The sequence below is a fragment of the Psittacula echo genome (genome assembly GCF_963264785.1).
Source record: "Psittacula echo genome assembly, chromosome: 1".
NCBI classification, from domain to species: Eukaryota; Metazoa; Chordata; class Aves; order Psittaciformes; family Psittacidae; genus Psittacula; species Psittacula echo.
In genome coordinates this window covers 12,113,720-12,141,430 of record NC_137735.1, presented here as the reverse complement: position 1 = coordinate 12,141,430, position 27,711 = coordinate 12,113,720, and the positions used below count along the sequence as shown (strand labels likewise).

Sequence of the window (27,711 nt, the reverse complement as noted above, 5' to 3'; positions counted from 1 at the left end):
CCTTGCCCTATGTGGTAGATACTCCAGTCTACAATCATCTTTTTGCTGGCCTTACTGCAGTATGCCAATGCTTCTGTTGTACTGAGGGGCCACAATACTGCACATGTGTCTCACCAGTGCTGAGTGGTAAGGATCACCTCCCTTGGCCTGCTGGCAACGCTCTTCCTGAGGCAGCCTGAGGGACTGTTGGCCACATGCAAGGGCATGTTGCGGTCTTATGCTCAACTTGATGTCCATGAGGATCCCCCAGGGCCTTTTCTGCAAAGCTGCTATCCAACCAGTTGGCCTCCAGTACACACTGATGCATGGGGTTATTCGTCTCCAGATGCAGGACTTTGCACTTTCCTTTGTGGAGCTCCTTGAGATTCCTGTTTGCCTGTATCTCTACCAGATGATGTAGTCGCTGATGTATCAGCCACTCCTCAAAGGTTTGTATCATCTATAAACTTGCTATCATCATCCCATGGATCTCTTTCCCATCATCTTGGAAGCTCTGAAGTCTGCTGACCTCCACCTGCTGCTCTTTGCTTGGTGACTTGGCAAGGAAGGAACCTTTCTCCTACTGTCCCAGCCTCAGTGAGAGACCCCAAACACCCCAGCAGCTGCTGACCTGCAGAGCTGCATCCTCAGCTGGCATCTCCATCTGAACTGGAATGGTAGATGCTAGAAGAAATGTGTAAAAACCTTCACTCCTACAAAAAAGAACTCATTTTCAGATGCAGGGTCATTTTTTTAATCTTCTTAGTCTCCCCTACTTCCAGACAAGAATGTGATTGACGTTTTTTGGCTTCTGGAGTGCTTTGTGTTACTTTGAATGTAGAGAGCTATCCTTATTCTGTGGGGGTTGTTTTCACTTTCATTTGAAATGACATGCAACAATTTATAGGGGACCAAGCTTCCGTTAAGAGCAGTTAGTCATCATCAGGTGAACGAGTGTATTAGTGTGTCACCATGGTATATATCAACCTCTCTCCTATAAAGCACAGTGTCAGCTGTGAACACGCTGTTTGTGTGACTTTCTTTTTACAAAATAGATCCATCATGGCATGTATTCAGGCTTCTACCAAGTACCATCTCCTTACTCCTTTATTTTTACAACATTTGTTACCATGAAGTGGAAGCACCATAGATCCATGTGAAAATGTTAATAGCCATAAAACCGCCTGCTTCCTGTACTTATTACTATGAAGTGTGATGTTCTCGGTGTGGAAACTCCTATGTAAATGTGGGTATTTGTCTTAGGATTCTGTTTCCCAGCAAACTGTGACATGGTGCAAGCATGGCCCTCATAATCTGTCAGCTTAATTTATGGGAACACTTCAAGGCACCTTCTGCTGCTAATGGCCTCTGAGTCCTGCAGAAAAGACTGGTTCTGCCTCCTAATTTTACAAGCCATGATGGTGGCACTGTTTGTCTCTTTTCCGGACGTATTTTGGATTTATGTCTGGCCAAGGGTTTGGAAGAGCTGCTGTAAAAGCAGAAACATCTGCTGAGGCTTTATGTGCTGCTGGCTTGCCAAGTTCAACAGCAGGCCAAGCTACAGCTGATGGGCTCAGCCCTCCCCAGGTGTCACTGCAGTTACAGGAGAATGACTGCAAGGGAAATTTAGCTGCTGAAAGCTCTAAACAAAGTAAATTAAATAAGAAAAAAAAAAGCTTCAGCAATTGCAGAAGGCTATTAGGAGATTAGGGCTGGGGTCATTAGCAAGTAACAGGAACAAATCCTGCTCGAGTGGTTGTGAGCATCTGAATTCCTGCAGTTGCCCTGGTTACTGCAACACACTCAGATCCCACCCATCCTTACCTGCAGGCTATCCACTGTGTTCTGCAAACTGCCCATTCAGGTGGCACAGGCATAAAGTGATTTCAAAAGCTGTTAGAAAAAACTGATCTTGTTTAACTATCAGAATGTTTTCATGGCTTCACATGCATCATGCATCCTGGGCTGCATCAGTAGGAGCATGACCAGCAGGTCAAAAGAGGTGATCCTGCCCCTCTACTCTGCTCTCGTGAGACCTCACTTGGAGTATTGTTTGCAGTTCTGGTGTGCTCAACATAACAAGGACATGGAACTGTTGGAACAAGTCCAGAGGAGGGCCACCAGGATGATCAGGGGACTGGAGCACCTCCCCTATGAAGATAGGCTGAGAAAGTTGGAGATGTTCAGCCTGGAGAAGAGAAGGCTGCGTGGAGACCTCATAGCAGCCTTCCAGTATCTGAAGGGGCCTATAAGGCTGCTGGAGGGGGACTCTTCATTAGGAACTGTAATGGTAGGACAAGGGGTAATGGGTTAAAACTTAAACAAGGGAAGTTTAGATTGATATAAGGAAGAAGTTCTTTACTGTAAGGGTGGTGAGGCACTGGAATGGGTTGCCCAAGGAAGTTGTGAATGGTGGTGTTCAAGGCCAGGCTGGATTAGGCCTTGGGTGGCATGGTTTAGTGTGAGGTGTCCCTGCCCATGGCAGGAGGGTTGGAACTTGATGATCTTAAGGTCCTTTCCAACCCTAACTATTCTTTGATTCTATGATTTTATGTCAACCTCATTCATAGGCAAACATGGTGTGGCCCATGGGCAGATGGTGTTCCGAAATGGACAGTGAATTCAAAATGATGCATTAAAATTTCTTGTAAAGGTTTTGTTCCTGATGCAATTGTAATAACTTAAAATAATCACTTCTCTGATACTGGGGACATGGGAACTGATGAACTTGTGCTGCATCTGAACGCTGCCCAGCCTCCATCCGCGATGTGTACTAGCAGTTTAGGACAAGCATGCCAGAAAATCCGCAACAGACAACCACTGGGCAATTGATGGGTCTCTGATACACTCAGTATAAGGCTTGATACCTTCCTAAGTCTATATTTCTGTATTGCTTACTGTTTAGGATAGTTTTGTTCTTTGCACAAATGTCCAGTTACTCCTTCAGTTCTGCCAAGCATTTGCCTTCAGGTGCAGAGTACCACATCAAATTACTGACAAAACATTGACTTCATTTAACTTTTTATAAAGTGCTACAACTTGGCCATATAATTCTCTCCCCCTCCCACCTCCCCCAGAGCAATCATAAAGTTGAGGTCAGCACTTCAGCAGCAAAAGCAAAAATGTCTACAAATGGAGTTAAAGAAGAGTTTCACTTACTGAAGAGTAAGTAGCTGACTATTATAGTTGGCAGAGCCCATTACTAGAGGAATATATAAATGCATGTGAACGTGCACAGACAATTTATTAAATTGTTATCAGTTCTTCTTAAATTTCATAAATGTTCTTGTTGCAGCCAGATCTATCCAGCGATTACAAGAAAATTTGCTGTTCTGGTCAGAAAGCACAAAGCCAAGTTCTCTCTTCTCATACATTCCCAGCATCCTTCTTGCCTTCCAAGGCGCTGCCTGACTGAGAATGAAGTTGTTTCAGAAATATTTCAGCTGTGAATAGTGTTTTAAATAAAAAGCCTGGGCTGTGGGAAATACCTAGGATTTTTCCATGGTGGAGAATTTTTATGTTCCTTGCAAACCTCAAGAAAATGTTCTTAAACCATCCTTTTTCCCCAAAGAACACAAGTATGTGAGATGAGAGGTTTCCTTTTTGTAATACTCATTTCCAGTCACAGCGTCCATAAACGAGGAATTGTACTGGAAGTGATATAAAGATGTTTCCACTTTTGGCAATATTTGTAAAATATTTGGAAAATTGCATTTTAGCACCAAAGGCCTTTTCTTTTTTTCCTTTTTCTTTTCCCTAAAATTTTCAACCAACACACTTTTTTTTTTTTTTTTTCAAAGAAAATCATTTATTCAAATTGGTGGAAGGAAATTTTTACCCTATGTGGGAGGTGAAGTATTCATTTCTTTTGTAGGTGGTAATTAAATAGTTAATTTTTTTCCAACACAGTCCTTTCAGAAATAATAAATGTGAGCTTGTGAAGGAAAGCCTTTTTATTAAAAAATATACACCTAACGGTAAAATTCTTCCTGTACTCTGCTCCAGCCAGCGTTTTTATGGTATACCTCCCCCTCCAAATTAATATTAATCATTTTTGTAGCACTGTGTGAGCTGTCTCTCAGTAGCAACCCCCTCAAACGCTCCATGATATATACTTTATTCCTTGCAGAGACCTACTAATGCAGTGCTGGATTTGCAGCTGCTGAAACTAAATCTGCACATGTCTGTTTCTTAGATAAATGCTTGCACAGTGATGGTTAGGTTCATGACGCTTTGAATTCAGTGACGAAAGTGTGCTAAGAAATTGATTTTTGTTTCCTGCAATTTCATTCTCATTTTCTATTCCCTCATTTAAATACCTACAACTGTTTGTGGGACCGAGTTGTAAACAGGACTACTGAAATTATCCAGCTTAAAAGCAAGTTTTCAAAACCATTTATTTGAACGTGGATCATTTCAGTTGCTTTGTTTTTAACAGGAGCAGATAGAAGGATGTTGGGGAGTATTTAAGGTGCCTGCATGCCCAGCTGTGTCCTGCAGCTGCACCTCAAGGGCAGCCTGCTGCACTGCCTGCCCCAGCCCTGCCTGGTTTGCAAAGCTGAGAAGGAAGAAATAGCAGAGAGCTTTACTTTTCACAGAAGTAAGACATAACCCTGCCTTCCTGGCAGTGTCTTGTCTGCTTTGTCGCTGTGACACTGCTTGTTTCATGGTTGAATGGGTTCATCACAGACATCTGTGTACTACAAGTATGGCTACAGGCTGTAGCTTCCAAGACGTGTCGTCAGTGAGGGCTGTCTGTTGGTGATGGAATTAATGCACCAAGGTATTAATTCAGAATAGGTGTCGTACCTAAACTAACACTTTCTGGGAGAAAAAGTGATGGCTGCAGCTAGTAGAAGCTCGTGATGTTTTGCAGGCCTGTAAAATATAAAGGCTAATTATTGGAGCTGTGCAGCAAAGTAATGAAGAGCTTGAAAATGTAACTGATAAGCAGGGCAATTATAGGCTAATGAGCAGGAAGTTTGTGGTGTATTGAAGGACTAATGAAGGGCTGCAAAAGACAGCTGTAGTCGTGTACAGTGAGGCTATGCAGAGTAGGAGTGTTTAAATACAGCACTGAAAAGATATAGTGTATACACTAAAGATGCAGTGCAGCTAACTATTGGAGTTTATGTGTGCGTATATTGTTCAGACTAAGTAATTAACCAAAACCAGTGCATGATAAATGCGTGACAGAAGATATCAGTAAGAGAAAACCAGATAACAGAAGGTGTGTATTACATAGCTTGAATTTCTGTGCCGAATAACAATCCTATCTGTATTCAGTGCTCTGCTTATCACCTTCCATGCTCTCTCATCAGAAAACATGAATGGTTCCTGTACCAAGCTTTGTGTCTGGACAGCTCTGAGACATGGTAATTCCTCGAAAATGCAGGTCTCAAAATACTTTCTGCAAAGGTAATTTCAACATCAGGATAGAAAGTTGTAGCTTGGCATGCCAGCAAAGGGCCACAGTCAGCCAAGGTATCGTGTAGCATTAGGGGAGCCAGTTGTCAAACCCTCAGGGGAGAAGCCAGTGTGTAGCATTGTTTAGCATTTCTCTTCCTTGATTTTTAGGTAGGTTGAAAAATAAGGTTATGTCCTACTCTTCACCTGGAATTTAGCTCCTGAGTAAGGATCTGACTCCCTAAAGTCACCTAGCAGAGTAATCCTTGCTTTTATTATGAGCTACAGGGGGCTGGGTTTCTGTCTCCGTGCAGCCAGTTGAGCTGGATATACTTAATGCGTTGAATAAAAGTCCAGTTGTAGAATTTGTGATGTTTTGATCCTCCTCAATATGAATGTGGCTGTTCAGTGTTTTGGTTACAGTTGGGTTTTTTTCTGTGGATTTTTTTTAGATCAGTGTTTTGCAATCGAACATATATCCGCAAGTCACTAAAAAGCCACTACAAATGGCTGCCTGTCCTTTATTGTGCTCCCATGGTATGACTGAGCCTGTAGGGCTCTTCATGTGCAAATAATACTTGTAAAAAGGGGAAGGAATCTATGTAAGTGTATAGATGCGGAGTTGCACCATGTTCTGTACTCATCAGAATATTACAGAGCAGGTCACTTCAGCTAAAAAGGCTGTTGTGATAATCCACAGTTCTTAAAAATATCTCTGTTATCAGCATATGTGATGAATATATGTTACCAGTAATGGATTGGTTAGTAAAAACAAGATGCACTCATCTTCATAGTGCTTTTGGAAAAAACCCTCTGCCTAAATGTGAAGTTTCTAAACTGTTTATTTGTTAGTTTTTGCCCACATCATTGATTCTCCAGTGTAAAACTGGATTAAGGAAGAAATATTTCTGTATTCCTGGTTTTGAGAGGAAGAATATGTAACTTCAAAAGGCTCAACTTTTCCTGAAAGCAGAGAGAGGGAGGTATTTTCACAAAGTACTCCAGCAGAGCTCGTACATGATGAGTAATCTGTTAATTGGCTTGCTAGGAGTCATACTCTTCTATAGCCTTTGAAGAAACTTTCATCTGCATGCATTCCTCAATACGTGAGTCAGGTATTGGAACTGAATGCTACAATGTGTTTCTACTGTGAAGAAAGGCTTTGGAGTTTTGGAGGTTTTTTGTTGCTGTCTAAAAAGATTTTATGAGGCTAACCAAAGTGTCTGCAATTTCCACGTTGTACATGTAAGAGCCCTTGAAGTCTTCAGTGCTGTTTAAGTATGAAAGATCCATTAGTGTGCCACTTCTTTAATGATATTCCTCTGGTCATTTCCCTTTCAGTAGGTTTATCCTGACTTTTGTTGTTGGAAACTTTCATGTATGTGTTTTAGGTACTCTGACAGCCAGTTCTTCAGTACTCTTCTGTCCTGTAGATACCTATTTACCTTACAGACATTTGAGGTATGGGAGATGCCGTTGTCTCTTTTCAAGTGAGGGACCAGAACACAAAGGAAATGGTGTCACACTGTTTGTGATAGAGCAATACCATTGATTAATTTCTCTTGGACTTTAAAGTTCATGGTGTAAATACTGGATTGTTCTTCTGACCAAAAGGAGGTGAATGTGAGAAGATGACATTTACAATACAGTCTAGAGAAAATTAAGTGGGAAGAAGTCCAGTGAGTGTTATGCACATATCCACTCTTTCTTGATTCTGTTACGTGCATCTCAATCAAATATTTTTTAACAACTTATCAATAATATAAACCACCAAATCTTTCTATATTTTTTTTATTCCCTCCTCCCTTCCCCAGAGGCTTTCATTTTGTTTCATTAGTTAAATAATCCACAAGAAATTTGAAATCTCTTCACTGTTGTCTTCTATGGTTTTTAGCTAATAAGGCTTGTACCGTATGGCTCATTTGGCTAGAATGGAGCTTGAGATAATCTTGAGGAAGAAAAGGTAGAGAAAATCTGAGGAGCATGTGTGTTCCAACAACTCTCTTTCCAGTGTGTCTCTTCAATTCATGAAGATAAAGAAAATGAAAGCAGAGAAGGAAGCATTTGCAGTTCACATTTTCTTTGAGTATGAAATTTGACTTGGGGATGCAATTTTTGTCTCTCTAAAAATTTAATTAACATTTTGCTATATATATTTTGATGCTTCTTATATATATTTTTTAGAATATACTTGTAAGCATAACCTGGAAAAGCAACTAACAATGCGCAGTATTGAATCATAGGTGTGAGTCATGAGTGGAAAGCTGTGTAATGGCAGTGAAGTTTAGACAGGCAAACATTTGGTTCGTGTCTCTTTTAGTATCTGTTAGATTTCTTCTTCTTTCTCAATATTTCTGATGGAAGATGTCCAGACTCACCATTTAGGTACAATTCCAAATTATGTTAGGCACAGATTTATTTTAGCTCGCATAAAAAAAGTTACCTTTTTAAGGGCAAGACCTAAATTTACTCAGAATTTAGGGGCTTTGGAAGTTCTGTTTCATCAGGGTGCATTCTGTACTGCTTGGAAGTTTTCCCAACTATTGTTTGAACTCACAGTATTAAAACAAGCCAAAAAGACGTAATTTCATCTGTACTATAATATCATTGTCTGATTTTGATGATTGTGACTGGAATATACCTTGTTACAGAAACAAGTGATTTTTTCCTTAAAACAAAAAAATAATGGCATGTATTTCAGCAGATGTACACTCTTGCAAAGAAGCTGTTACCCAGCTGCTACCCTGTCAGATAAAGGTTATGTGATGTCTCCATCAGTACGTGAGTAATGTTGTTCCAGCACTGGTAATGGCCCATCACCTGAGTACTGGAAGATGTGTTTCCTATGAGACCTTCACTAAGTTTTGCTCTACTAAGAAACATCCATACAATCTGTAGCCTGTAGTGCACAGGTGGATGAGCAGTAGCAGGAAGCACCCTATGAGTAGCATGCTGTATCACCTGCAATGTCTCACAGAAAGCCAAAATGCTCACTAACTGCATCCAGATCACTCAGAACTGCAGGTCAGCCCCATCTTTAAGAAAACAGACTTTACACTTCTTGCTCTGATTTATGGAGTTCTGCTGTTGTGCTAACACTGCAAATAAGCCATGTTATAGAAGGATGTTTCACTTTTTTTATCAGGTACATGCATGTCCTCTTTTAATTATACATTGGAATATCTTTTCATGAATTTTTAGGGAGGAAAGAGAATGTATTTATCCTGATAAACACAGGTGGTTAATTTGAGGTTTGGTTTGGGTTTTCTTCCCCTCTCAATACTTTTGGCACAGCAGAAAACAATCTTTTTATGACTGGAAGAGCACAAAGGGCTCCTCCTCTCTTGAGTGTGCCTCAAAACAAGTTTTGTGCTTAATAAATTCTTTAAATAGGCATGCACTGAGATCCTATACATCCTCCCCAGCCCTGTCTGTAGCCCAGTAGTGCAATTACAGGGAATTCTGTTCTAGCTGTGTGCTACAAAATGTTAATTCTTTATATATGCAGAGAGCTTGGAACATATTTCTGAAGTAAAAAAATTGTGACCTCTTTTTTCTGGATTATAGCAGATTTGGAAAACCAATTATTTTGAACAGTTCTTCCCTTGAATGATGTCCTTGAACTGTGTCCTTTTGTATGTGAATGTCTCAAAGAGTAGCTGACATTCCTGAGCTCCCTCACAGCTGTCTTACCGTAAAAAAGATTTGGGAGTCTGAATAACTTACTTTTATTCAGACTTAAAGCAGATATTCTGCATATCCAAGTCTTCCTGCTTAGGCATGGTGTGCCTTTATGGTTATGCATTGGCCTGTTGTCTAAGGTTGGAATTGGATTTCTTTTTTTTCCTGTTAATGTAGCTAATTTGAACCAGCAAATAAAAGATTTTTAGCTATAAAGCTTTTCTACCTTTGTCTGAAAATACTGTTGTTATCTCAGTGTACTCTATTTGTTACAACTTTTATTCTTTTCTTGTAGCACTTTTTCAAAGTCACAAGAATTAGAAGAGGAAGTTTTAAACTGGGGAACTTTTTATCTTTGAAATGGCGTATCGTCTTTATGCTTCCTACCTGTACTCTTTTCATACCTTGATACAGTTGCTGCCACGGTCTCTCCCGCAGCGTCACTCTCCAGTGGTCCCATTGTATTAATCCTGGAACTGCCTCTTCAGATAAATTGGATCATCTTTAAGGTTCAGAGAATTATTTCAGGATGTTATTGCTGGGCAAGCAGCTGACCTGATATTCTTTCCTCAAAGAGAATACATAAGGTTCTCTTTCCATCATACATCCTTGTCTGCATGACTTCAATACCTCTAGCTGAAGTTGGTATTCTAGTCTTTAATTTCTTTTCTGTCAAACACCTCCAGCAAATTAGGTTTGGTACTGTCCATCCTATTCCCCTGAGAATTTCAATTAGCTCAGTGCTGAATACCCAGTGCAATTGTATTTGATTTCTACAAATTCATTTGTCTGAACTGAATTTTTAAGATTCCATTAACTTTTGCAATGCGTTGCTGTATATTTGCAGGTGAAGCAACATTATGGGGAAGGGGGGCGAGGATGGATTAAATCCATTCAGGTATCACTATAAGATAAATAAACTCTCAACTTCAGGCTATGAATGTGGTCTGTGTGTCACAGCTTATGCCCAGTAATTTTTTGATGTTCCTATGAACTTCTGCACGAATTCCTTGGGTGAGGACTATGAGACAGCAGAGCCCACAGGGGAGCAATGAACATGGTAGAATGGGGCTATAGCACGTAAATCACTGCATAGACAGTCCTCAGTGTCACATGGGGAGGGACAGAGGTCTCATGCTAGCTGTCTTGGACATGAGAGTTGCTGCATGTTCCAAATTGTTTGAGTAATGCAGAGGTACTGGGCAGAGCACCTTCAGCTCTGTTAAAGGAGATTGTTGTTCCAGTGAAAAAAGGGTAGTATAGAGTGGAAGTCCTCCCACCAACCATCTGTCCTGGGGATGGCTTCTTGGTGAAGAAGGGACAGGTGCCTTAGATGTATCTGTGTCCCCTTCCAAATGCAAAAGGAAAAGCTGTAAATATGGGGAGACCATATGGTTCAATTTGATCCTATATAGAACAAATGAGTCTTCATCCAAAGTGATTTAATTTTGGATGTGACTTGCTTTGAGTTTCACTAACTAGCATTTTTCTATACTAACATTTTACTTATGTGGGTTTTTTAATACTAGACATTGCCAATCCAGGTGCATAGCACAGATGCCATTTTTCACTGTAGGTTTTTGAGGAATATGAAACAACTTCTGCAGAGTGCCCACGCTTGAAATATTCATAGATTTGTGTGTATCATATACTGAGGGCCAAGTGCTGACTTTGTTTTTATTCATTCAAAATTTAGTGATCATCTGAAAAAGAGCTGGAGGAATGAATGGATACCTTTATCAAGTATGAATTCTGATAGAGGTCCATTGTGAGTCCTGGAGATCTCAGGCCAAATTGCTTTCTTATGCAACACCAGCCTCTGAAGTCAGCTCTTCTTTTTCTGCATAGCTGAGGAGGTGCTGTTTGTACTTGCTGATAAGCCTTTGCTCTGCCTAGCTTTTTTTTACCATCTTGTGGGTGGTGATGGAAAGGTTTATGTGTTGGGCTTCTGTCACTCCATGGTACAGTGTCAGGATGACAACTAGTACCACACAGAAATGCCATATGCAAACAGAACTAGACATGTTGATTCTAACCTAGAAAATACTCTTATTAAGTGGTAGTTTTCTTTCAATAGCTAATGAGCACTGAAAAGAGCAAAAGCATGGTGGAGAAGCATTGAAAACAGATAGTGCTACGAAGTGGCATTTTGCTGAGTTTAAATGCTGAAGCCTTTAGAAGAAAACACTTACAAATGTTTGATTTCTTTCAGGTCCTCAGATTTTGGGACGTTATACACAAAGTTGAATCTACAGCCTGGGATTGCCACTGTTATTGACAATTTCTACATTTGTCCCACCAACAAAAAAAAGGTATGTGGCAAAAGAAATTACGTTTTGTAGTGCAGCTGAGATTCTGCATTTATGTGATTTACAAGTTTTCGAACTATAGGGATGTGGTTTTAACAGAGTTGCAGGTCATCTTAAGTGCATTTGTGACATATTGAAGTGGGATATTTGTTCTTCCTGAATAATATAGAAAGGAAAAAGTACCTGGATGGGCTCTGAAAACTTCTGAGGCCATTGAATCCTGGCAATTGAGGTTCCCTGGAGTTTTCCATAGAAATGAAAAAAGAACTCCTGTAGATTTTCACACATCCACACAAGTTGTGGGACTAGTGTTCAACCTCTTCATCCTTTATGGACAAAAATCTGTTGCATGTTCGTTCCTTAATATAAAGATAGGGATTGGGCAAGCTGTCATTGAGAATGATGTTTATTCTGTGTAAAACCTTGATTAAAAAATCAAAACCCCCTTTCTTTGAAACTCTTTCCTAAAAAGTGTTCCTGCATCATTACCAAACTAAAAAGCTTTTTACAAAGCCCAGGAAGATTAAGTGGACTTTATAAGTGAAAGTGAAATCGACCCATTGAGTGTATTTACAAAGGATGTTATATTACAAGCAACAGGAAGAGCAATTATGAAACAAAAAAACAACAAACCTTCTGTGTCTGCTAAGTGCTTGTGGTTTAAATGGTAAGAATTGTGAAATACATTGTGAATAACACAAGCACAGTAGGTTATTTATGAAATAAGAATTCTCTCTTGATAAGGGCCTTTTAACTCCAGTGTAATACAGAAGCATTGATTTCATGCAGAGGCCACTGATTGGAAGGACAATGTTAGTTGTGTTTATCTGTCTGTTCTGCTTAATCAAAACTCAGTGGAAGTCGGTGAGGCTCCCTGGATGATTAAGTACGTTTTTTATTTCTCTTGCAATTGTCTCTAGAGTTTTTGTGCCCAAGTTATGCTGTGCCTGAGCTCGGTAATATATTTTTGATCTGCTGCAAAGTCAGAAATGATATTTTTGTTTCTTGAAGTGGAACTACCACCAAGCACAAAGTTTCTGCAGATTGTGTGTCTCAGAGATAGCATCTCCTGGTGATTTCAAGTCCAAAAGAATAAACCCCCAAATCTTTACTCATCTTGGTTTCTGGAATATAGGATGAAAGCATGAGATGGATGAGAGCCCCGTGAAGGTTTTTTCTCAGCTCACCCAGCTACTATATAAAAACCTGCACAAGCACAGTGGCAATGTGGTTATGCCAGTTGTCTGACAAAATAGTCGTAAGATCACTGCTGAATTTGAAGCCTGAAGGACACACCAATGTACACAAAAAAATCTCATGTTAACTCTATCTTAAAAAAATCTATATTCTGCTCAAGATAAGGTCTTAGAATTACATACACTGCTTAGTAAACTAATATCATATTAAAATCTATCCCTTACAGAAAGTCCCTTTGAGTCAGTATTTGCACTGTTTTTATTTTATGGTTTGTTTTTGCAAAGATGTTGTTCAATAATATACAAACAACAAAAGCAGCAGAGTAGAAAGGATTTCTAGGGTCTGTAAATGATACCAGAGAGAGATGTATTTATACATGCAAATGTACATACAGACGCGCATAGATGGTATAAAAATGGCGAAAGCATCGTGGTTAAATGCTGTAAGCAACAGCTTCACTCTGGTCTTGGAGGTCTAGCATTGATTAGTGCAGGCATCCCATAATGTATCATGTGGGAGAAATAATTTGATATGTATCCTCTGTTTTCTAAACCAGCATTATAATTGCAATTTGGAAGTTATGCACATGATTCATGGAGTATGGGATTACGTTTTCCATAGTGTCAATCTGGAGTCAGCTGAACAAAGCAAATTCTTTCTGTAGAAGAGAAAAGCTAGGAGAATTCAGCTTCACTAAGCTAAATTATCAACAAAATAGTTAACATTTTTATAGGGCATATATGCTGTTAGATGTAGAAATTAGGTATTTGCTTTAATTCTGTTTGTATAATGTGTCTAGGAAGGAGTTGAATGAACACACTGGGGTTTTTCCCACATTCAGAGCATATTTTAATTTTAATTGGTGTTAATGCAACTGATGCATCCATCCTTCTGTTTATGTGCTTCTGGAAAAGAGGCAGCTAAGCAGTATATATTCGGGCTTTTCATATTAAGAGAAAACAAATGTTGATTGTGCATACACTGACTTATTAGTTAAATGGGTTGAACACTTACATTTCCCAGCTGTCACAATAACCAGTAGCTGCATGTTTTTCCAAACTAAAAGGCAAGATGACAAATGTGTATTCTTGCTCGACAAACCATGCAGAACATTTAAGATAGTAATAAGGATATAGCCTCTCCTGTACAATATTTTAACTGCTGATACTTGAAAATAGTATAAATTACATGATTGCAAAAGGGTATTTGCTGCAGCTATAAAAGCATTTTCTGAGATGCCTCTGGCTTAGCAGTGTTTGTAAGCACTTACAGGTAAATGCAGTCCTACAGCATTTTGACATTTGTCTTTCAGAGCTAAACAGTTGGTAGTGGAAGTTGTCAAAATACAGTATGACTACATTTACTTGCAAGGAGTAATTCTACTGAAGTATCTGTTTCCTTAGAGACCTTACCAGAATATGGAGAGCGGAATTATCTTGCATTTTTATTAGTAGAAGTTGTCAACTATGGCATATTCCTTTCAATATCGTGAGTAGTTTCTTCAGGAAGGTTTCACTGTGAAATTGCAGAATATGAGTCTCTACGTTGAGATGCATCATCTCCCAAGCATGATGCGTTCTTTCCTTATAAGCAGTGTCACCATTCAGTTTTATTCTAGTCAAGCACCACCAGAGCCCTGATGTAACCTAACTGCATCATTTTGCTTAAGACTTCTGTCCAGGACTGCTCTGTTCATCTTCAGATTTTCCAAACACTTCCAGAAGTATGCCCAGTAATAGAATTTTTTTTCCACCCTTGGTTTGCTAGTGAGTGGATTGCTGTGAGGGGCAGTCCTATGCAGAAATCCCAGGTTTTATTCACACACAGCTGATGAGCAGTTGCCTACTTGACAGCCAGGGAGCTATTAAATCAAGCAGAACTCAGTAGGCTAAAACAGTCAGAGCTTTCACTGAGCTGTTAGCTAGAAGTCACTATCTACTGCAGAGGTTCATGTAGCACCACCGAAAACAAGCCATACAAGGGGAAGATTTGATGGGCGTTATTTAGAATCATAGAATCATAGAATAGTTAGGGTTGGAAAGGACCTTGAGATCATCAAGTTCCAACCCCCCTGCCATGGGCAGGGACACCTCACACTAAACCATGCCACCCAAGACTCTGTCCAAACTGGCCTTGACCACCACCAGGGATGGAGCATTCACAACCTCCCTGGGCAACCCATTCCAGTGCCTCACCACCCTCACAGTAAAGAATTTCTTCCTTATATCCAATCTAAACTTCCCCTGTTTAAGTTTGAACCCGTTACCTCTTGTCCTCTCACTACAGTCCCTAACGAAGAGTCCCTCCCCAGCATCCTTGTAGGCCCCCTTCAGATACTGGAAGGCTGCTATGAGGTCTCCATGCAGCCTTCTCTTCTCCAGGCTGAACATCTCCAACTTTCTCAGCCTCTCTTCATACGGGAGGTGCTCCAGTCCCCTGATCATCCTGGTGGCCCTCCTCTGGACTTGTTCCAACAGTTCCATGTCCTTGTTATGTTGAGGACACCAGAACTGCACACAATACTCCAAGGGAGGTCTCACGAGAGCAGAGTAGAGGGGCAGGATCACCTCCTTTGACCTGCTGGTCACGCTCCTTTTGATGCAGCCCAGGATACGGTTGGCTTTCTGGGCTGCGAGCACACACTGCAGGCAGCTCATGTTCATTGTCTCATCGACCAACACCCCCAAGTCCTTCTCTGCAAGGGCTGCTCTGAATCTCTTCTCTGCCCAACCTGTAGCTGTGCCTGCGGTTGCTCCGACCGAGGTGTAGGACCTTGCACTTGTCATGGTTAAACTTCATAAAGTTGGCATCAGCCCACCTCACAAGCGTGTCGAGGTCCCTCTGGATGGCATCCCTTCCCTCCAGTGTATCAACTGAACCACACAGCTTGGTGTCATCGGCAAACTTGCTGAGGGCGCACTCAATCCCACTGTCCATGTCACTGACAAAGATGTTGAACAAGACCGGTGCCGACACCGATCCCTGAGGGACACCACTCGTTACTGGTCTCCAGCTGGACAAGGAGCCATTGACCACAACTCTTTGCGTGCAGCCATCCAGCCAGTTCTTTATCCACCGAGTGGTCCACCCATCAAATTGATGTCTCGCCAATTTAGAGACAAGGATGTCATGTGGGACAGTGTCAAACGCTTTGCACAAGTCCAGGTAGATGACGTCAAATGCTCTGCCCCTGTCCATCAGTTCTGTAGCCCCATCATAGAAGGCCACCAAATTGGTCAGGCAGGATTTCCCACTAGTGAAGCCATGCTGGCTGTCACCAAGCACCTCCTTGTTTTTCATGTGCCTTAGCACGTCTTCCAGGAGAACCTGCTCGAAGATTTTGCCAGGCACAGAGGTGAGACTGACTGGTCTGTAATTCCCCGGGTCATCCATTTTCCCCTTCTTGAAAATGGGGGTTATATTTCCCTTTTTCCAGTCCGTTTTGATGGAATGTGAATATGTATACGTGGAAAAAGTTTGAGAAACAGAGTGGAACACTTGAGAATTGAAAACATGGATGGAACAATCACTATGAGTCTGGATATGAGAACAGCGCTTGAGCTATTTACTGATTAAATGGAGGCTAGGAGCGTGAAATTTCCCTGTTTGAGTAAGTCCTGCTATGTCTGAGAAACCAGGGCTTTTTCACAGTTTGTAAACAGGGCTGCATTTAAAAGTGTAACTTATATGTGGTTTTCATATTCTAATTCCTTGGAATAAGTCAAAGGCAGTAGCGGTGTTACTGCTTTAAGAATTAACTCTCTCTTAAACAATAGACTATGAATGCATTTTTCTATCTAGTTGGAGAAGAATTCTCTATACAATATGGAGTAAGGTTTGGTTTGTTTTCCATTAAAATTTTGCAGGCACTTTCTTTGCATTACTCCATCCTGGTCTTCTGTGGGGGGAGCTAGAGAGGAATCCCCAGTTCTTGTGAATTAGACACATTGTTGTCTTTGAATACTTTTCGCATGCATGTCTACCAGAGCATCAAAAGATACAGTTTGAAGCTGCCTCTAAACCTTTTTGTTTCAGTTCTGCTCTCTTTGACCTATACATTTTTAATAGTTAGCACCTGGAGTAGACTGTGGTCAAAGGTTGCACTTCACTTAAAAAGAGAAAAATAAAAACCAACACAAAAACAAACCTGGGTAACAATACAAGCAAACAGTACACTGCTATGGCTGGTGTGTAGGTTAGCCGTAGTATGTAGGATAATTACCTGTCAAGGTAGAGGATGTGTGGGCTAAACGGGTGCACTTGAACAGACATTCTGTGTTATTATTCTACCCTATAATTTATTTGATACTTAATGTAAAGATCTCAGTTGAAGCTTCTGAGATTGACCTTACACTGTGATTTTGTAGCCTAATGTGCAACTTTCACCTTATTTTGTGCTCAGGCATACAATTATTCTAAGGAAAAATAGTCCTGTCTTTACTGCATACTTATTATAGATTCTTTTGTTCTGTTTTTATGAATTTTCTGTCTAAAACTCATTAATCATAAAAGCAGACCAACAACTACCAAAAAGCCGTAATGTTAAATTAAGTTTACTGTAGTGAAGCCAAATATAAAAAGAGTAGTTGGTGGGAGTACAACATAAAAAAGATTTATGTGAAAATGGAAAAGACCTATGAGCAAGTGTTAAGAGACCATTGTGCATGTAATTCTGCACTTGAGAGACATCCATTTCCCTCCCAGTAATTCTGGGAAGAGAATGAATCCAAGCGTCGTATTTTCAGCGAAGTTTTATTTCCTATTATGATGAGCAGGGGTCATTGCTTGGAGAAATAGGAGTAGTCAATCAAGATCATATAGTAGAAAGCAGGTCTGAAGCTACCCTCAGCACCTGTGGTGATTGTGCTGCTGAGTGTGTGGGTGGTCAGAGAGGATCTGTAAACAGGAAAGCATAATGTTCCACACCTAGAGGGGTTTTAAGATCTGGAATTTTTATTTGGTATGTCTGAAAACAAGGACAATTTTGCAGAATTTAGACCAGGCTGTCATTTCAAAGTTCTTTATTTTAAAATGTAGATTCTTAGGCCCAAACTTAAATCTCAGCCAGACACCAGAGAAAAATCTAAGGGGGTGGTGGTAGGTTTACAGTGCAGGGCACTAGGCAAGTTCATGTTTACCTTGTCCAGCCTGCCCATGGGCTCACTGACCTGAAAGTACTTCTTAATTCCTTCTCTGCTTGAGATAACAGCATCCCCCAAAATAACTGGTCAGCATAATAATTGTCTGTGGCATGTCTAGATCTGAGTGAGACTTGGGCTTTTCTCCCGCATGGCAGAGATTTTCTTGTGTCCTAGCTAGAGCTACAACTGTCTTCTAATCAATAGCTATGAAGATTGTAGAATCATAGAATCAGCTAGGTTGATCATCAAGTCCAACCATTACCCCAGGACTGCGAAGTACATGCACATCTATTTTAATGCTGTGCATTCCCATGACAATATCATCCTGGAAGATTCTTGCAGAATTAAATATGAAAAGGAGGCAAATTATAGTATATAGGATAGTTTCCAAAAGAGAAGATGCCTATATAAAGAGTGAGGAGAAAGTTACTGATTCAGGGTTGCATGAAATCTGTGACAGATAAAACCAGAAAGGAAAAGGTGGTTATATTAGTGGTGCTGAATCTTTGCAAAAGGAAAGAGGAGAAAAGAGAGAAGCTAGTTGTAAAGAGGAAATTATAAAGGGGATTAGTAATAAGGACCTTATGGTATTTTATAAGTATTTAATTGTTTGCCCAGTATGCTAGGATGAAATGGGTACAGCTAAGTCTACAGAACAGAGTCAGGTTTTTGCTAAATTAGCAAAGATGATTTTTGTCTGTGATTAATTTAAATTATTTCTATCTTCTATTGCAATTATCCTGTGTGTTGAGTTTGCTTCCGTGTATTTATTTACTGAACATCACAACATGCCCTGAGGCATATATCAAGGTTCCCATGTTACAGAAGGAGGAAATTGGGAACTCTTTCATCTTAACTAACCACAGCAACAGCTAACGGACATGAAAATATTAAGGATGTAATATGAAAACTTAAAATAGTTTTTGAAAAGAGGTGAGTAATACCATTTAGGAGGTCTGCAAGGACAGTGTATAGTAGGCATATTCCTCAGACCACCCAAAAATAATGGTGTAATGTGTTTGAAACATATTCATCATGCTTACTGATGGATCTTCTGCATCTTCTGGAGATCTATGCATTTCCTCCTCATTTCCCCAGTGATGGAATGGCAGCACGACTCCCAGCTTTCATGCTTCACGCTCTGCTAGCATTTTCCAATCTACTGATGTGTCAAATTCTGCTCCTCCTCACTGCAGCTGTTTGACTTCCCTCCACTTGTGCTGACCACACAAACTCCTCTGGCTCTCTCAGGAGCAGAGATGCAGCAGGATTTTTTTCCCCAGGGTTAGCATGGAAGCACAGTGCAAATGAGCAGGGTTTGAATTGCTACCATGGTCATTTTGCAGGGCTGATATTGTGCTCACCCCACTGAGAATCCCTGTGGCTACTGCCCCTCTACACTGGCAGGAGTAAAACTGCTGCTTAAACCACTCGGCTGCTGCAGGCTTGCTGTCATGGCACAAATACTTGCACAGGACTCCTAAACTACTGTGAAAGTTAAGTGTTCCAGTGATTTTGTTTATTCCAGTCTCTTTGTGGCATTTACTAGAAGGGATGAATTGAACTGTTTGCTTACTTGTCTCCAATGCTGAAATTGGGGCTCTGTTCTCAATAGCATCAGCATGCTGCAGCAGCAAACTTCTACTGAAAAGGCAGGACTTGTGTGACAAATACTTCTTAATCATATCCTTGTGTGGCCAGTACCCATATTTGAATATAGTCATCAAAAATTTATGCTGACATAAAACGGGATCTTTATTTTTTTCCGCCACACGATGTGGTTCTGTCAGGCAGAGAAAGGTTCTTACTCCTAGAAACTGAAATCTCTTTTGTTTAAGCCATCTCTGAACCTCCTTTATGGTGGCCTCTTTCAGACTTGTGCTAGAGACAGATTTTTCCATCTGTGGGAGTAACACACTAGTTTGCTGTCATCCCTTCATAGCAGAAGATTGCTGTCCAAGGAATGGTGGATTCTTCGTAACTCCTGATTTGTTTTTTTGAGGAGGCATCTTCTGCAGACTTGTTTGTTTTGTGTGCAGCTGGTATTTCTCTCTTCCTCCTCTTTTTCGTAATGACTTTTTTGCAACATTTCACCACCTCTTCCTGTCCTTCTGTCTCTTAATTTCTTTCCAACGCTTTCTTGTTTTCATGCTTTTCTTTCTTCCGTTTCTGAGCATTACTCCTTTCTAAACGTCACAAAGTAGATCCTGGACCAAAGTAAACTTTTTTCTTCCATAGTTATAAATAGTAAAGAAAAGTACTATTTAGAAGAACATAGCTAGTGGTCTATGTTTCTATTAAAACATCACAAGTTTCTTGAGATAATAATAAATCTGCTGACACATCCCTGAGTAGAACTCGTAAAATTAATCTCTTCAACAGCAGTAGTAGGATGAATCCACCAGGAAGCTGTTAGCCAGGAGACCTCACTTCAGTTTCTATGACCTTGAGCAAGCCTGACCCTCCCTGAAGCCTGACTTCCCATTGCCTTGCACCTTCTAATATTCTTTGCCTTATGCAGAAACACTGTGACCTGACATGATTTGACAGTCTACCTTCTGTTCCCACTTTGATAGGACAAGGGGTAATGGATTAAAACTTAAACAGGAGAAGTTTAGGTTAGATGTAAGGAAGAAGTTCTTTACTGTGAGGGGGTGAGGCACTGGAACAGGTTGCCAACAGGTTCCCTAACAAGGAAGCGGTAAATGCTCCGTCCCTGGCAGTCTTCAGGGCCAGGTTGGACAGAGCCTTGGGTGGCATGGTTTAGTGTGAGGTGTCTCTGTCCATGGCAGGGAGGTTGGAACTGGATGATCTTAAGGTCCTTAAGGACCTTTCCAACCCAAACCATTCTATGATTCTATAAATTAGGAAAGTAAGCTACTTGCTCCAAATGGAAGATTTGCTGCAATTGCTGGATCTACAATTTACAGGTTTATAAACTTATTCTGTCCTCTAAACAATATTATCACTTGGGACATTGAAATGGCTTTCAGCTTTGACTTTAAAATGCTCTTGTTCTTTGCTAGAAGACACTAAGTCTATGCAAGGATGTCCGGTGTAAAGTTCTGGCAAGGGGAGTGCCTCAGGTAGCACTGAGGGATTGTGGGGTGTTTATCTTGTAAAGCTTGATGCCAAAAGCAGATGACTGCTAGTTTCATAAAAAGCTGTGCTTTCGGTGTAACTATGCCAACAAGAATCAGACTGGGATCCCTGGAAATAAGCAAATGTCTCATGTCAACTTAAGATATTAAATGCACTGGAGTCGTTCTTTTTTAGTGTTAATATATGTCCTGTTTGTTTCACTCAGCCATACCTGTGAACTAATTTTTTTTACACATTGTATCACTTTATAGGATTTACTGTGTTGAATGGCTTTTACAGGTTGTGATGCAGTGCAAGCAGGCATATATTAGTGGGGGTTTGACTAAAGGTTCTAGTTGGTCCATGAGAATAATAGCATCTCACACTTTGTTCTTCCAGTGGGCTCCAGCAAAAGCAATGGTTCTTCTGCTTGCTGCAGCTGATGGTTTGAAAAATGCTTTTCTGTTCTGCCAGGTGCTGTAACACAGGAGCAGGAGATCTTGGCCTTTACATGTTGGCTACACAAGAGCTTGGGGATACAGGGTTTCTGCTGGCCTTTGGGATTGCGAAAGCCTAAGACTCCTCTGAAACTCTTCATGCTGTGTATTATTGCAAGGACCAGTCATAACTTTTCACTTAAGCAAAGTCTGTAAACCTGTCCTTTCTGGAATCAAATGCCTTTCAAGAGGTAGTAATGTTCCATTCTACTATGGCTTGGTATATTGTAAGACCATATTAAAACTGCTCGTGAGTTGTACTCTGCCATAAGATCTAAAAATTTTATATGTGCATAGATGATTTGGTGTCTCCTGTTAATAGCTTTGGAAAGTCTGAAGAGGTTGTAAGATTTCTTCTACAGATGTGGAAATAGAAAGATGTAAATGACTTGCCTGGGAATGGAATCAGGGAAATTTAATAATATGCCAGATGTCTGAGCCAGCCTTTCAGCTTGAAGTTAAAAAATTAGACTTTTGCCACTCAACAGATGTTCAAGGCCAGGTTGGACAGAGCCTTGGGTGATGTGGTCTAGGGTGAGGCATTCCTGCCCATGGCAGGGGGCTTGGAACTAGATGATCTTAAGGTCCTTTCTAACCCAAATCATTCTGTGATTCTATGAATTCATCTTCCTAAAAATTAAAAGAAAGCATTCATTAGCTCTTCCGTGGTGTTGCTTGCAGTGCTTTTTCAGACTGAAGGCGCCTGCTTCCTAAAGAATAATTGCTCTAAGAATATTCTTGCTGCATGACTGCTTGTTGTTTCTGGTAACTTTTTCAGGAGTGTAGTTTGTGCAAATGTTAAAAGTAATTCGAGTAGTCAGGAAAGGCATTATGATTTAGCCAAAGAGCAGCACAGAAGGCAATGTGGAACTCATATGCTTGAGAAAACATCAGATAAAAAAAAGGCCTAGTTTTCTTCACTAAAAATAGAGGACATGGAGACACCTTCAGAAATAGTTTTAAACATAGGGAAGTGGTGGATTCCTCAACACTGGACACTTTCATGATTCAGCTGGACAGGATGCTGGGACATCTAGTCTAGGCTGCGCTTTGCCTAGATGACCAGATGATCCTTGAGGTCCCTTCCAACCTGGTGTTCTGTGATTCTATGATTCTAAATCAAATGCATTTTTACCAGTTCAAGGAAGACTATGGCCTTGTGGAAGGTCTGTCAATACTATACATATTTTCAGTAGTCAAAGATATGAAAGCTTATTTTTAAGAAAAAAACAAAAGAAACCAAAACCACTGAATGGTTAATATCTCCAGAATGAAGGACAGAAATTTGGGAAGTATTTTCAATGTTAAGATTATAATTAGCTTTAAGTAAGGACCAAGTAGATTTTTACACTTTTTTGAGTTACTGTTTTGGAAGATTAAATAGGTGAACACACAGAATTGGATAAAATGTTTAGCAATGCCTCTTCCAAGACTAAAGATGTGACTTCTGAGCCAAATTTGTTAATAACTGTATTGAAAACTAATCTGAGATTATAACGAAGTTTTAAAGCTTTCCTGCAGTGTTAAAGGCAATTTGAGCTTCAGCTTTAAGAAGTTATACTCAGAAACAAAGAACGGAGCTGAATTTAGATCTAGGACCTTAAATTTAGGTACTCTGTCGGAAAATACTTTCTTTATGTTTCTGCACAATTCATAGAATTCACTTTTTAACGCTTATCTACTATAAAGCAGTCACCATGCAAAGTACGGCGGGATTAGGATAAGGTCAGAACTATTTATTAATACTCTAAAAATTTCTGAAAAAATTATATCCTGACTTACAGCTGAAAATAAAAACCCTTGGAAAAGAGGTGATGGAGCCAAGATAAGGAAAACAAGATGAGATTAAGTGAAAAATTTTGTTTAAATTGTGACCTTTTTAAATGTAGTATTTTAAAAGCATGTCAAGGTTTACTTAGAAAAATACTAAATATTCTATATTAAAATTAATATTTGAATTGGGAAATTTGTCAGAATTGTGTGTTGGAAAACATTGCCTTTGCCACTTGGACATTTTCTGAGCAAAATGTATTTTTTATGAAAGTGCCCTGGCATTTTAATAGCCAGTGAAGTGCCAAGATCTTATACATTTCCTTTCTCTGGTAGCTGATATATTTTTCACTTACATAATATTTGTAGCTCTTATTTTACCCCAAAGCTAGAATGTATTCTGCTTTACTTATATATTTTTCTGTCCACGAGATTTTTTGATTTGTTAATAGGGGATTATCCACTTCCTCTTTTAAGCTATGATGTTAACAGGCAAATTCAATAAGCTCACAGTCTTCAGGTGACACTGCTGGGTTTTTTTCTTTTTGCCTATATTCAGTAGTCCATGATTTGGGTAATTGCTGGTTATTTATCTTTTTTTGAACATTTTTATAGCACACTGGCTTTCGTTTGTGGTGGTTTTTTAGCTTCTATCTTGTCTGCTCTCTTTGACTGGAGGAATTACTGCGGCTTGTCCGTGGCTGAGGTTGAACACTTTGCTGTTCCTTAATGCTACTGTGTCATCTGCCACTGCATTTAAGCCATGTTCACAAACATAAGCTAAATATGAGCCAGGCAAAAATGAGAGGCTTTCTCTTTAAACAACCATGCTAGCAAATAAGTTTATTTAAAAGTCACTGAGTGATGTAGTGGCAGAACCCAAAAGTTTCCCTCTCTGCATTCTCTGCAGGTCAGTTTATAAGCTTCAGCTAACAGAATTATCCCCAGAGACACTGATTGTAGACTGGCAGTGACATCTACTGTGGCAGGGGCTGCAGGCTTTTACCAGAAATCTCAGAAAAAGCCAGTTTTAGTAGATCTTAGAAAGGTGAAGAATAACTTAAGAACGCACAATAAATTTTCATTCCACTTCTTAATCCAGTAAATATATGTTGATGGCTGCACAGTAAGGTGCTATTATGCTTTTTCCCTAAGGGTTTGAGATTCCAGCTTATTTTGATTTCTTAAAGAACCACAAAAATCAGGAGGAAACCTCCAATTTAGGCTTGCCCAGCTCTCTTGTATTGTTGTATATTATATAGCAATCAGGGTACTCCAGCTTCATCTACAGCTGTTCTTTAACAATGTACAGTGGTGCAATCTGGCCTTTCATGTGTTTTGAGTATTGATTTTCCAGATAGAGAGAACTGCAATAATAACCTGGGGACGTCAGGCATCGCTGTGACCTGGTTTGCTTTTATTCCTTATGGCTCTAGGCAAAGCAGTCAGTTCCCGGGAGCGGTGGGCTGCTGGCAACAGTGTGTCTCTCCCCAGTTTGCTTGTGTGAAAGCCTTGGTGTAAGTGGCTCTCCTTCCAGCTTTCCTTTTGAGCTGATTTTCATTCCTGTTCTCATTTTCCCCTCTCACCCTTCCAGTTGCAGATCAGCCTGGCGGGCACTTTTCCAGCATTCAGCTCAGCTTGTATTTGTGGGCAGCCTTGCATTGGCATAGCTAGCAGCTGCAGCATTGGAAGCTGGGGGAGTTGCACATCAGGTGAAAAATTGCCTATCAGATGCAATTTTGGTAAAGAATCATCTCAAAATGGTGCTCTGCTTTCATAATGTATTGTTTCCTTCCGACAAAGAAATGCACTGGCATCTCTATGTAAATTCATTTCTTCCATTTTTAAAGCTCCAGGGTATGAATCCCATTCACACAGGAGTACTATAGAATCATATGATCATAAAATCATTTAGGTTGGAAAAGCCCTTTAAGATCATTGAGTCAAACCATTAAGCCAGCACTGCCAAGTCTGACACTACACCACGTCACTAAGTGCCACTTCTACACATCTTTTGAATACCCCAGGGCTGGTGACTCCACCACTTTCCTGGACAGCCTGTTCCTATACTTGACAATCCTTTCCATGAGAATTTTTTCCTAATATCCAACCTGAACCTCTCCTGGTGCAACCTGAGGACATTTCCTCTTGTCCTATTGCTTGTTATTTGGGAGAAGAGACAGACAACCACCTTGCTACAACCTCCTTTCAGGTAGCTGTAGAGAGCGATAAGGTCCCTCCAACCTTCCTTTTCTTCAGATCCCAGATTCTTGGGATCACTGATAAAGCTATTAGTGATCCGGACGAGGGAATCAAGTGCACCATGGTGATCGGTGGCTTCCGAATATCAAAGACAAAAAAAAGTGTGATGATGGTTGCTGTGGTGTTTTAATCCTGTCATGGTCCTCTTTATATGAGACTTAGTTCTACATCAAGAACCTGTGATGCAGACTAACTGCTCTCCATGCCAAAGGAATGACAGTACTGGGAGGAGTGATGCCTCATGGGACTGAGCTGGTGACTGATGTCAGTACTCAAGATTTCTAAAGCTATGTGACCAGATGTGTTTGTAGTCTTGGATATGTTTACTTGATCTAAAAAAAACCATCCTTGTAAATGGGGTTTTCTCATATGAATGATGCTACTTGCCAACTATTTCAGAATACAGTATACTGTCAATATTTGCTCATTACATGTAATGGTGGGTATGCAATATTTATAGTCTTTCTGTAAGGATTACTGTTGGGAATAGCAGAGTCACGACCAATTATAAAAGCCAACTCAGTTACTATACCTTGGTTGGAATAACCTAGCTTTGCATTTGAAGTATATTAGACAGTAAACAAAAGGAAGTTGATGCCTATTCGAAGAGACCTCACTCATTTCAAAAGTCTCAGGAGACAAAATAAGTTATTTGTGTGGCTGAATCACTGAACAAAAGAGAAGCCATTTATTATCTGAAGTAACAGGACAGCATATGTTTCACTGCAGTGTGGCTGGCAGCCCAGAGCCTTGAAAAATATGTTCTTGTCTTCAGGGGAGCATAGGCATCAACTTTGTGCATCTCAAGAGGTGTTAGAACAACATCTAATGAGTAAAGTTGCAATCAAATGAACCTTGCTAGGGAAGAGCAAGCAACATATTCAAGTTTTTGGCAGATGCCATTATACTTTTGCCTTTTTTAATCAGAGAAAATCTACTGTGATTTCTCACAAGTTTTCTTGAGCTTTACAATAAAGAAAGATGTGCTGAGCTGTTCTGTCTCTCTCACCCAACCATCTTGACATTTTAACCTTAGAAGTGAAAATAAAAGTTAAAATACAGTTTGTATTTTAGCTTCTATTCTCTTACCTATTAAAAATTACTGAGCTTGTCACCTAAGATTTACTGAGTTAGTCACCAAAGGGGAGACCTGTGGAACCTGAGTTTATTCTGGAAAAATTAAATTGTCAATTTTTATTCTTACCATTTTAAAGAACACTTGACTGCCAAACAAATATCTTGAGGAGTCAATTCTGCAGATGCACATAGTCCTAAATTTGTCATATTTGTGTTCAGATATGCCATGCCATCTGTCTTTATGATTATAAGTAACCTATTACATGTAACCCTTTGGGTTGTTTAGAGTTTGTAATTTGTGATAGAAGATATCAGAGATGCCCACATTTTTAGCAAGCTCACACTAGTAAAGAAGAAAATATGGTTATCATTGAAGACTTTTTATGCCCAGCAAATTGAAACACTGTGGAAAATGGTCAGTCCTTGTACAAGATCAGGATGAAAGGGGTGTGAAATGGTTTTCAAAGTCCGTATGGTTCTAGAAGGTTGAGCAATTTCATCACTCGTGCTAGGCAAGGATGAGGGACTTCATTTGCTGCTGGTGCAAGCCACCCAGTCAAAAGAGGTAGCAGTTAAGTGTGTGGAGGAGTTATGTGTTTTGGTTGGATCTGTAATTCTATTATGCTATCTGAGTAAAAGGCGTGTGATAAAAGAGCCCAAAGCACTGATTCTTCTCTGGAAGCACAGAGAAAGAGAAACAATATTCTGCCCATATTCGGCTGACTGAGGCTGGAAGCCGAAGTTGGTTCCATGACACTTAACTACGAATGATTCACTGGAAGAGCCCCATAGCTGGGACTATGACACAGCGATTAATGGAGAAATCCATGACCATGTTGATTTCAAAGGCTCAGGCTGTTCTGGTCTTCTAGAGTAATTAACAGGTTTATTGATTAAACATGTCCACCTAGTACTACTGCGAACCAGTCAGTTCTTACTATGGTGCCATGCAGTACTCTTGTATGTCTACTTAGAATCAATTGTAGCAGCAGGTAAAAAGATAGATAACTTAGAGACTTGATCCTGGTTTAATTTTCTTTTTTGACTCTTCCATGGCTGTGACCAACATGGAAGAGCATCACAGACAGTGTGTTGCTTCTAGTGCTGCTTTATGAGTTGACTTAATGAGACTGGTAACTAGCTGAATTGTAAACTAGGTGGATTTACTCTTCAAGATGTAAGTGAAGGGGCATTTATCAAACTAATGTACAGAATTTCTGCTATGTTTACTTGTGTCACTTCATTCATGTCATCACCATTCCTTAAGCCTAAACCTTTTGTCTGCCACTGGAACTTGAGTGTTGAAATGGT

General features: G+C 40.1%; 1 protein-coding gene across 1 annotated transcript in view; it reads left to right on the top strand.

Annotated features, from left to right (window-relative positions):
- SORCS2 (sortilin related VPS10 domain containing receptor 2) overlaps nucleotides 1-27,711 on the top strand; it is a gene marked incomplete at both ends in the record, with an annotated part of 556,540 nt that overhangs the window by 308,469 nt on the left and 220,360 nt on the right. Inside the window, one exon of the mRNA XM_080638949.1 lies at nucleotides 11,279-11,378. Coding sequence (XP_080495075.1) covers nucleotides 11,279-11,378 — 100 coding nt within the window. The remainder of the gene's footprint in view (nucleotides 1-11,278; nucleotides 11,379-27,711) is intronic.